This window comes from Epinephelus fuscoguttatus, linkage group LG24 (genome assembly GCF_011397635.1).
Source record: "Epinephelus fuscoguttatus linkage group LG24, E.fuscoguttatus.final_Chr_v1".
Lineage (NCBI taxonomy): Eukaryota > Metazoa > Chordata > Actinopteri > Perciformes > Serranidae > Epinephelus > Epinephelus fuscoguttatus.
This window is the reverse complement of record NC_064775.1, coordinates 12,868,408-12,880,320: the sequence shown is the minus strand read 5'-3', so window position 1 is coordinate 12,880,320 and position 11,913 is coordinate 12,868,408. Positions and strand designations below refer to the sequence as shown.

At 40.6% G+C, this 11,913-nt stretch overlaps 1 protein-coding gene across 1 annotated transcript; it reads left to right on the top strand.

Moving 5' to 3' along the window:
- The first annotated feature begins 438 nt into the window (after positions 1 to 438).
- On the top strand, positions 439 to 11,913 carry LOC125885168 (calsequestrin-2-like). The gene is made up of 11 exons (XM_049570668.1): positions 439 to 936; positions 4,384 to 4,468; positions 4,747 to 4,847; positions 6,671 to 6,779; positions 7,506 to 7,579; positions 8,980 to 9,110; positions 9,194 to 9,239; positions 9,364 to 9,418; positions 9,505 to 9,605; positions 9,709 to 9,783; positions 9,988 to 11,913. The coding sequence occupies exons 1-11, from the start codon at positions 694 to 696 to the stop codon at positions 10,195 to 10,197; spliced, it is 1,230 nt and encodes a 409-aa protein (XP_049426625.1). The 5' UTR covers positions 439 to 693; the 3' UTR covers positions 10,198 to 11,913.

Here is an 11,913-nt window from a genome sequence, read left to right as displayed (position 1 = left end):
CTTTGCTTTGTATCATCACTGCTTCAATGTAATTACTCATTTTAGTTTCTTTATTATTTGTCCTTCTACATAATTGAGTTTAATAGCTTATAAAATGACCAGAATCAACTACACTAAAGTTATTTAAAGGATACGCTTCACAAAACCTGCCTTTTCATAGTCACATTCACAGCCTGCCTATCTCAATAAATAAATTCCTCCTTCATTTTACAGCATGAGATTTCATTTTCCAGTGCATATATTACTATAATCGTTGTTGATTAAATGGCTGATGAAATCCCTGTAGTTTCTTTGTTCTAAATTCTGAATTTATGTCAAGGGCATGGATGAGTATCACATGGATGATTGTCTATGAATTGTTGAGGTGAGTTTCTGAGTCAGGGAGAGAAAGGGAAGAAAGGACGAGACCCTCTGGGAGATTTGGGGCTGTAAGACTGAGTGACGGAGGGAGGAGGAGACAGAAGACAGGTGGAGGGAGAGATACAGACAGAAGCAGAGCAAGAGAGAGGAATTAGGGGCAGAGTATTTGTGAGAATATTTCATATTTATTACAAGAGAGGTAATAGAGAGCAAATTTGTAGATTAATCTGAGCAGCTCTACATTGATATTGATTGTACTCTTCAAGTTGGGACTTCTTTGATTTCTCTGAAAACTTCATTCCGGTTTGCAAACACCTCCACAACCTGGCAACAATGCAGCAAATCTGGCTTTCTCTGCTGTCTGGCCTTTGCCTTCGCCTGGTTTTCTTCTGCAGTGCTGAGGAAGGCCTCGAGTTCCCTAACTTCGACGGGAAGGACAGGGTGCTGGACATCAACGAGCGCAACTACAAGAAGGCTCTAAAGAGATACGACCTCCTGTGTCTGTTCTACCATGAACCAATGCCTGCCAACAAGGGCCTTCAGAAGCGGTTCCAGATGACAGAGCTGGTGCTGGAGGTGAGGAGGAGGGTGTACAGAGGTGGGAAGAGGGGAGCCGGAGAGTTAGTAGAGAGAAAGAAAATGCCAAGTGTAGAGTTAAAATAAAATACATAGAGATCAGTGCTGATGTTCTTTCTTTATTATGGAATTTGAGTTAATTTCAATCAGGGGAAAAAAGCGTAATACCCTTTAATACCACTTTATACCACAATTTTCCTTATTAAAGGTTGGTAAATCATTTTTTAATGCCTTTGACTTGTCAGATCGTGAAAATCCCTTTGAAATGTGTGTAATAATGCAGTTATAAATGTTAGCAATGCATTAATACTTAGTGGTTTGTCAATTTTCAAACGCCAACAGGTCTGCAGTTGTAAATGTATGTACTATACAAACAGTAAAAACTATCAAAAACATAGAAAGCTAACAGCATTTAGCTCGAAGCATTGGCAATTTTCAACTAACTATATCCCTTTAAATCCTTAATTTCCATCAGGTATTTAACACCTGAACCCTGCTGAGAAGACGTCATTACTGATCAAAGATGGATGTGTTATGACATAGTATGCCCTGATATATCTGATGCTACTGGTAACATAAAAATGTCTCAATGGGCTGAAGCTAAAATCCCCGCAGGTTACACTTGGAGCCTTTCCGCTGGGCTCATTTGACTCGAACCTGTCATAACAAGTCATTGTATAGTCAGTGATCCCTCCCCTGGCTGGAGAACCTGACAGTGAATGCCTCATTCTTCCTCTGCCACCTTGACGTGTCGACTGTCTGCTTAAAAATAAAGGGAGGAAGGATTCACAGCTGTCACACATGCTTTACCTGCACGCTCTTTTAACTGGCAGGCAGTGATTTTAATCCCATTATGTGCCATCCTCTGTGGTTCACATGTATCCAGGGATTGTTTCTAGGTCATTCTGTTAATAGCTTGTTCCCAAAACTCTTTACTATCGGGCTGTGAACTAGAAATAAGTCGATGTATTCTTGCATCTCTTCCCTTCTTATTTGTCACTTTTACATTCCTGTCATGTTTCATGCTCTTAAAACAGAAACACATTCAAATAGAGCCAAAGTATCTTCTGCTCAGTGGTACTTCTAAATCTGTTGTCCTTACTCGAGCTGAAAGGTGAGCAGTCCTGACTCACAGCTTCCCCCTAACAAGAATACTCCACAGGGGGCTCTCAGCATGCACGCACCTCTGTAATGAAAAGATTTATTGATGAAGACAGTAGCAGCTGTGGATGCCGGCTCAAATACACAGCATAGAAAGTGCAATGCAGAGTAGAAGGTGTTTCGATCCCTGGCTGATCCTTAAAGGCTCTATTTCAATCAATCAATCAATTTTATTTATAAAGCCCAATATCACAAATCACAATTTGCCTCACAGTGCTTTACAGCGTACAACATTCCTCTGTCCTTAGGACCCTCACAGCAGATAAGGAAAAACTCCCCCCCAAAAAAACCCTTATTTAACAGTTAAGGTGTTTTCGGTCTTTTTTGAAGATGAGACGGTCATAAACAGGGCTGTAGCCAGGATTTTAGAAATACTGAAGTCTTGATTTCCCAGATATTTTATCTTCCTGCATCAGGGGCTCCGAAGCATTTCACTTTATGACAAATTGGGACCCCTTGTCATCACATTTCACACAAAAAAACAACAACTACAGAAATGTCAGAAATATGATCCTGCAACCGCAAAGGTTTGTCCCACGCAGCCCAGCCACCAGAGGAAAATGTTGTCATTTACATTGGCATTTACTGCTAATACATTACATTTGTACGTTTCATGCACATCAACATTTCTAAAGTGAGGCAGTACAGGAGCTGATTTGTCATCAGGAGGTGGAGGGGATGGTGGATGTCTTGACACCTTGTGAAACAGCTGCTACCAAACTGCAGACAATTGTTCAAGGCCAGGTTGTTTTTCACTGACCCTTTCCACATTTCCAACAGCGTTTGCAGAACCAAATCTGTGTGTTTTTTACCAACACATTGCTGCATCTCCAACAGTGTTTCAGCCACTGAACCTGGTTGTTTTTCACCAACCTGTCCGTACTTTTCAAGCAGGTTTTGTGCCCTAAACGTGGAGATTTTAATCTAAAATATAATCTTTTCCTAACTATAACCAAGTGGTTTTTGTGCCTAAACCTAACCACACCTCCACCACAGAGTTGTTGAGAAATCTACAGTTTCAATGTGTTCAAATGTAACATATCTGTGGTTTACAGAAACATACAATGCAACCCTTTTTTCTTGGGGATGTCCTGTGACCCCCGCATGGGTTACAGCCCCCCACAATGGGAACCACTGCCCTATGATTGTCCAAGTCCATACTATGAGGAATAAATCTATGGAGGAAGTAATACCCACTAACCCCCTTTACAGTCATCAGTTGAAATGATTTCTTCCCCCAGCAACAGCATAGGCCGAAAAATACAATATATTCAGCAGAAAGATATTGAACAAATACAATTTTTAAAAAGTAAAATAATGTGTGTATAGATGGATTGAATAGCCCTACTCCTCCTTTGTAATTAAAGCCTCCGATTCATATATCTGACAAAAATAACCATATTGACGCATACTTAATTTAGCTATCATGAATAACTATGAAAAAGAAGACAATTTATATAGCAGGTTTCATACACAGCTTTGGTTCAAGGGGCTTTTCAAATTGCATAAAAAAAGAAAGATGAATTAAGAATCAAGGCTGATGCTATCGAGTCTATAGCTTCATACAGTATGCCTATACACAGTGGTGCTTTAAGCTAAATGCTACGTCAGCATGCTAACATGCTAACAATGAATAGTGAATATGCTGATGTTAAGCAAATGTAATGTTTATCATGTTAGCATTTACTACTTAGCACTGAGCATAGTTTAGATTTGTATCATTTGGACAAAGATTAAGATCCTCAAGGAAGTTGTTCAGAGTATGTGTAGTAGCCTAAGGTGAGTAAATGTGATGTGACCTTAGTAGCAGTTAGCGGTCAGCAAGCCCAAGTAAAAAAAAATCCTCTAGAAGGTTTATATGCATGTCAGAAATGTAATCTGGTCCTCCCCTAAGTTGCTATTTGCAGACCAGCAGCAGTATTTTAAATGTTTTTGAACAAGTTGTAACTTTCTTTGGTTGACCTGAGAACACTGTTACATGATCTGTTTTAGATTAATGTGTTTACCAGCCTTTTAACATCTTATTTTTACACGAGTCCATTTGTTCCAGCAATATTCTAGGTGATATCCTGATTTTAATATGCTGCTAAAATGTAAATCTGAGTCCAAAAACACCCACAATTCTGGCCTGACTCACAGTTTTTTACAGCCTATAGAGATAAGGTGTGATAATTTCCTGTCTTTGTTTGGCTAATAAGACAATCCAGGCACATCTCGTCAATAAGGTGTTTGATGCACTGACAAAAAAGTCTTATGCTGACTGACATTCTCTCTATGAACACCCAGCTCACAGCTCAGGTCCTGGAGAACAAAGACATCGGTTTTGGGATGGTGGATGCACAGAAGGATGCCAAAGTAGCCAAAAAACTGGGTATGACTCATGTCTTCATCATTCCACAGTCGCCAAACACAGTATCACTTCCAATACTGTGCATGCCGAATGCCTAAATTTGGATTATGCTTTTATGGTTGTTGTTTTTTTTTCTGTAAAATCTCCTCTTATACTTTCTTTGTATGACTTTGCTTTCCCCATATGCTCCTTGCCAGTAATGTTCTTTAATTATAATGGCAATAGTGTCTTTGCTACTTTTCTCTAAACGTGAGACCTTAAATTTTTTCCCATACACTATACTCTTGCCGTTTAATTAGGTCTGGAGGAAGTGGGCAGCTTGTACATCTTCAAGGACGACCGTGTCATTGAGTTTGATGGGGAGCTCTCAGCAGACACACTGGTGGAGTTTCTATTGGATGTGAGTGGAAAATCTGATTCTGCTCTTTTTTAAATGTATAATCTGTGTAGCCAATTAACAGCTGCAGCCTCATTAGAATACGTGTAAATGATGTGTTTCATAGCAAAACAAGATCCAGCAGGAGTAGCTTTCATGTCGCTTTCCCCTGAAGGTATTTCTTATTAAAGTGACATTTGGGGAAATAGAGTTGTGAAGTGAGAGGGGACGCTGATTCTGGAAGTGTTTTTCCCCATGCCCATTTGAAAAGAAATGCGGGACTCTCCGGGATAATGTCACAATTTTATAAGTTTGTGCCACCAGTTTGGTTCATTTTGGTGAATTGCCCACAAATACTACCCAATATTATTACCCAATAATACCCACGAGCCTTAGTCACAGTTGCTATGTAGAAGGGAGACCAGTCAGATGCATGAATCCGGGGCCCCAGGAAGTGGGCCAGACTTTGAAGCCAATTTTACATAGTGGCCAAACCATGTAACTGCAGCTTGCAGGTCTGTCACGTGATGCCATTGAGCCCAGAAAATCTTTTTCCCATAGACTTACATTGTGAAAGAGATATCTGTAAATCAGTGGATAGTTTTTTTTTTTGAGTGTCACAACCCCCACAAAATGACTCATCATTTCACCATCTGTATTTGGCCCATTCAGTCCGATTACATTGCAAAAGTCTCGAAAAGCCACACAATTAAATCATTTTATCACGATTCATGTTGGCAGAGGGCTAAATCAGAAGTAGCTAGCTCAGCAGGGGGAGAGTCTCTAGCGCCTACTCTATGGGCAAAATGATGCAGACAGTCCAGGTAATTTCACACCCAGCAAGTCAAACAGCTTTGGCTTCATGTGCCACAAAGCAGCTTCCTTGGTATTAACATGGCCCTGCCTCCAGTGCTGTTTCCAGTTCTCTCTATACATCCATGAATCGGAGGCATAAATTAGACACGAAGCTGGAGAGAATTCAAAACACTTTGTTGATGCAGTTGTAAATGAATAGTTGCTGAATTCATGAAAAATTCCTCCAGAATTTAAAAGTATATTGATTTCAACTGCAAATTGTGATTTTGGTTTTCTTAGCACAACAAATGTTAGCTTCTGCCTCATGGATGAATAAAGAGAACTGGATACAGCGTTGGCCCTGTACATTACTATGAAAGTTGCTCAGTGACACCCCAAGGTATAAAATTACCTGGACCTGCTAACATGAATGTGGATACAAAAAGAGTTTTGAAGTGTTATCAGAGTGAATGGATCCATTTCTGATAGTGAACCAGTCATTCCAGGGGGATGTGATGCTCAAAAAAATGTATCCAGGGGTTTTATTCACCCAAAAAATGCAAAAAAATGTTTTACAAAAGATATAACAAAGGTTTGGGACCATAAAAGAGGTCAATGTAACAGAACTTAACTCAGGAAATACAAACTCAATATAAAGTGTATTAACTAACAAAGTAACTGTCCAACAAAAGACAAAACAGACCTACTGAATACATACAAAAGGGCACATATATAATGGCTGATCAGACCATTCGAAACAAAAGGGGGGTAACATACAAACATTAAACACTACTAACTAAATTACAAACAAAACAAAAAAGGGCAATTAGATTATCAGTATAAATACATTCAACTACCAACCTAACAAAATGAATCAATAAACTAATACAATCTAAAGCAATAATAAACTCTTTAAACTAAACCCCCAAATCCCCCCATGATGTGGCAGGCACTTGGTTTGGCCCAATTGGTCACTTTCTCCATTTAATGGCTGTGCATGAACATTTCATGGCAGTAAAAATAACCTATCTGTATTATTCTGCCCCCTATAGGTGCTGGAGGACCCAGTGGAAATGCTCAATAACGCCATGGAGCTGCGAGCCTTCGAGAGGATGGAGGAAGACATCCGCCTCATTGGCTACTTCAAGGGAGAAGATTCATGTTAGTTCACCACCAAACTCATGCTAGCATCTGTGTTTAGTGTTGAATGCATCTGTGTTTACATTCACAAACATAAGGAGTGTGTGATGGGTTAAAATACACAACACTGTGTCTCTGTCCCCTGAAGTTGCCTCACTGTATTCCCCAGATGCTAATGGGATCTAGAGGCTAATGGAGCTACATCGCCATGCTAAAGGGAAACCTGATTCCAGACTGCGGCACTGTCACTCAGTCTCACGGGAGCCTTTAAATAGCTTCTAGTTCTCTGTCTAATAGGTCAAACTGCAATTATAGTTCCTCTCAAAAAAAGGGAGAAAAAGTGAGACAGGGGAAGATGCTATCTGGTCCAATATGACGGTGGCATGAAGTTTCATTATGGAGCCTATTTCTGTCCAGAGATAGGTTGGTCCTTGGTTGTGACCTTGTTGGGAGCCAAGCCAGGAGCGCGTTACAAGCGTATAAAACTGTATTAAGGCAGACTTTGTTACTGGGGTGGAGACAGTAGAATCATGATGGGAAATTGAATGAAGCGAGTGTGTTTCACTGCTTGCCTTCCTGATCACATACTGTAGATTGGGGCTGGGGGTGTGAGCAGAATGTGAATGATTAAGTTCAACACTTAAATCTGTTTTACTTTCTCAACTTAGGTTTCTGCCATTCTTACTTGAGTTCTTCATCACTCTCTCTCTCTCTCTCTCTCTCTCTCTCTGTCTCCTTTTGTCTCAGACTACAAAGCTTTTCAGGAAGCCTCCGAGCGTTTTCAACCTTACATCAAGTTCTTTGCTACATTTGATAAATCTGTAAGTTTGGATTTGATTTTGATTCTTCTCACATACACATCGCTCGTTAATACACTATGTAATAGTTTGACATTTTGGGAAATATAAATGTAACATTATCCTCATGGCACCTCTAAAGCTCACTTATTGATACTTTATTTCTTGTTTGTTTAATTCGTACAAAAAGCGAAGCGTAACAACTACAGGTTGTGGTTATGACGGACTATTTTTTGTGCTGGAAGAATGGATGAGTTACAGAATGGGCATGCTCGACACAGGCTCAGGTGCCTAAAATGACCACCAAGAGACACAAAACAACCTCAAACAGACACAAATGAGTCTCAAAGAGACACAATATGACCACAAAGAGACACAAAAGAATCTCAAAGAGACACAAAGTGAACAACAAGAGACATAAAACAACCACTAAAAGACCTCAGAGACACAAAACAACCTCAAAGAGACACAAACGAGCACAAAGAGACACAAAAACATCACACAGTGACATAAAACAACCACAAAGACACACAAAATTACTCCAAATTGACACAAAACTACTACAAAAAGATAGCCTGGAAATCCAGACTCAAATCTAGAAAGATTTTGAGTCTGGCCCTCACCAATATACCCTTCCTACCCAAGGACTAACTGAGGCATTTCAAATGCTACCGCAAGCAATTGGATAGCACGATGGCCAATCAGAGCAAAAAACAAGGTGACGTATTCATTGTACTAAGCCCCATTTGTTTGCCGAACAATGGGGCTAACTGATTATGCTTTTGCCGTATCCTGTCGGCAAAACAGCAAAAACGTCCTTCCTGGAAACGAAGGGTTCTTGGGACATCTGGATATCCTGGTTAACAAAAAGATGCAAATCGACTACAAACAACAACTCGACATCCTTTTTAAGTCTCTGAGATTCTTGAGTTCTGGTCCAGCAGTAAAAAAAAAAAGTTAGTAGTTGTAGTCATTTTGTGTCTCTTTTGGTGTGGAGGTCTTGCTTTGATGTAACAGGGGTTGGGGGGCCTTTTACATGTCTGTGCCCAGGGGCCCATTGTCTCATAATCCGTCCATGGCCAGAAGTAGTGACTTCCTGAAGTCTTGTGCCACCATAGCTTGTGAATTATTGATTTTTAGCAGTGCTGGTAAAGCCAAGCTTGCAGGTTCCCTGTGTTTCCAATCTATACACAAAGCTAAGATAAGCTGAGCTGAGCTAATGGTAGCTTTATATTTAGCGTACAGTAAATATGAAGTGGTATCTTCTCATTTAACTGTAAGAAAAAGAAGGTAGATAAGCCTATTTTAAGCTATATTTAAATGAATAGCAACTGTTTGTTCAATGAGTTCATCCACTCATTAAACAAAACCCCATAATTGTATCTTCCTATCAGCTTATCATTATAAATCTTGGTATGTTTTAGGTAGCCAAACATCTCTCCCTCAAGATGAACGAGGTGAATTTTTACGAGCCGTTCATGGAGGAGCCGGCCATCCTGCCTGGCAGACCTCTGTCAGAGATGGACATTGTTGAGTTTGTCACCCAACACAGAAGGTTGATTAGATTTCTGTCTTATGAGTGTAATTTCGTTGCTGATAAACCTAGTTGAGCATTTGATAAGAATGTGCTCTTTACAGGGCTACTCTGAGGAAACTGCGGGCAGAGAATATGTTTGAAACATGGGTGAGTAGCTGTTCAGTTTTACCATGAGAGACAGAGTTGGCTCCCCACACTATCTCTATACATTTTCGTGAGATTGTCTTGAGATGATTTGAGGTGTTTTAATACTCAGCTGTTCAATTTCTAGGAGGACGACATGGATGGAATACATATTGTTGCTTTTGCTGAGGAGGAGGATCCAGGTCTGGGAGTTTTTCCTTTTGGTTTCACAGTTTTTCCTGTAGCAAGTAAAGGAGGTGTGTTCAGGTTCTTCTGTTCTGTCCTCCAGATGGCTATGAGTTCCTGGAGATCCTGAAAGACGTGGCCAGAGACAACACCAACAACCCAGAGCTCAGCATCGTCTGGATTGACCCTGATGACTTTCCTCTGGTTCTGCCACATCATTTGCCTTATATTAATATATAATAATAAACAGTATCAAAAATTTGGTCACTGATAGTCTAAGTTAACCTGGTTTGTCTCGTCCCTGCAGCTCACCACTTACTGGGAAAAAACCTTCAAGTTGGACCTGTTTAGACCTCAGATCGGAGTGGTCAACGTCACAGATGTAAGTTATGGTTCAAATCCATGCATTTCAAACGCTGGGGTCTGTGGAGATTGACTCGCTCCTGGAGCCAGCCTCAAGTGGCCATTAGAGGAACTGCAGTTTTCAGCACTCCCATGTTGGTTTCATTTTTCAGCCCTGGAGGTTGCCATCTGTACTGTACCAAAGTATTTATTAACCCTTACCTTGACTTTCCTGGTGTTCCAGGCGGACAGTGTGTGGCTGGACATGTCCAATGACGAGGACCTGCCCACCGCGGAGGAGCTGGAGGACTGGATAGAAGACGTCCTGTCTGGCAGGGTGAACACGGAGGATGACGATGAGTCTGCTGACAACAAGGAAAACCTTGACGGCTATGTGCCAGAAGACAGTTACGAAAGTCACGACCCAGATGAGGAAGATGACAGCGATGACTAACCTTTATGTCAAGGGTTGGTGTGCTGCAGTTCAGACCTGGGTCAAAACCCTGAACGCACTTGGCACATTAGAACCAGATTACTGACATATTCTCTCTTTTTTCCCAAATAATTTAAAAAAGTGAAATTAAAAGAAACTATATGGTCTCCTACACAGTTCTACACTGTGTAGACAGTGGTTTAAATAGTCAGGCAGATAAGACAGAACTGATTAAAGGTCATCATGGGAAACCTGTGGCCTAGTTTATAATAATGTTAGCACAGTGCCTGAAGCAGTAATTCTCCTGTACTTACCAAGGATCAAGATATCAGCATAGCTTCTGTGTGGCATACACAACATGTAAGTTAAAGCTCCATTGATAGATTTTGGCCATGTGGGGGCAGCATAATAAAATGTAAACACTGCATATCACCATGGATTTTATAAAGACAACCGGATAAAGCGCTGAAGGCAGGGCCCAATTTGTTTCTAAGAAAGCTGATCAGTGGCTCATGAAGCCAAAAAAAGTTTGACTTTCCAGATATACAATTACCTGGATCTTCTGCACCGTCGGCCCCATTGAGCAGACTACAGGCTTTGCAAGCTCAGCGACTCACTGCCGCCGTCCAACCGGCTAACTTACTGTTTGGCACTACACTAACTTAAATGGGGATAAAATAATTTAATAGTGCACCTCCTTTAGACTTTCAAAATGTTATTGGGCTAAATGGATCAATTCCCGATACTGCAACGAGTGATTTTGTGAGGGTTGTGATACTAAAAAAATCCATCCATTGATTTACAGATGCTTTTTCCCCATTGTAAGTCAATGAGGAAAGGTCTTTTTGGGCCCAATGGTATCATGTGACAGACCCAGCAGTTGTGATTCCACTGTTTTGCCAGTACAAAAAATCACAGTCCTGTGCACCTCTGGGTGCCTGATTATCACCTATTAAGTTGGTATGGCTAACATGTTAGCAAACAGTTTCCTATTTATACATCCAGCAGACATGGAGCAACGTTAGTTTTCAAGTAGAATGAAATTTTGAATGTTCGTCCAATAGCCACTCACCTGTTAGCTCTGTTTTGGTCTCCACCAACTACTGAGTGAAATATCTGTCTCTGTAGTTGCTAAATGTTTCATTATTTTGAGCAGCTAACTTTGCCAATCTGCTGTTTGGTGCTGAACAGGTAGCGTACAGTTGGTTTTTAGAGCTTTTAACAAATACAAACAATACTAATGTAAGCTATGAGTGGATGAAAACATCAAAGCTGCGGGCCAAGAAACCAAAACAATGACCTGAAAGACACAAAAATGCTCTGTAAAGGCCCAAACACACCAAACCGACATCAAAGAACTTGTGGAAACAAAGGCAGACCGTTGCGTTGCCTCATGCCGCTCACGTCTTAGCTAAAAAGTTGTGCTTGAACACACCGCAAAGACTACAGCCAACGGCCAATTAGCACTTACGTTCTACATCTGTGTGAAAGAAAATAACTCTCAGCAGGCGGCGAAGGTCTGTATTTGTCAGCACATCAACAACACAACCTGATGTTGAAAGAAGAAATTATATTTCTCAGTTACAAACCGTATATGTCAAAGAGCTCAATGGCTAAAAAAGATTCTTGATATAACATGTTAAATCACTAGCCCTCTGCTTAAGTTGTATGTTTGCCTCTGTCATTTCCATCTCTCTGCTTGTGCTCTGAGCTGAACTGTCAATCAGAGTGATTTCA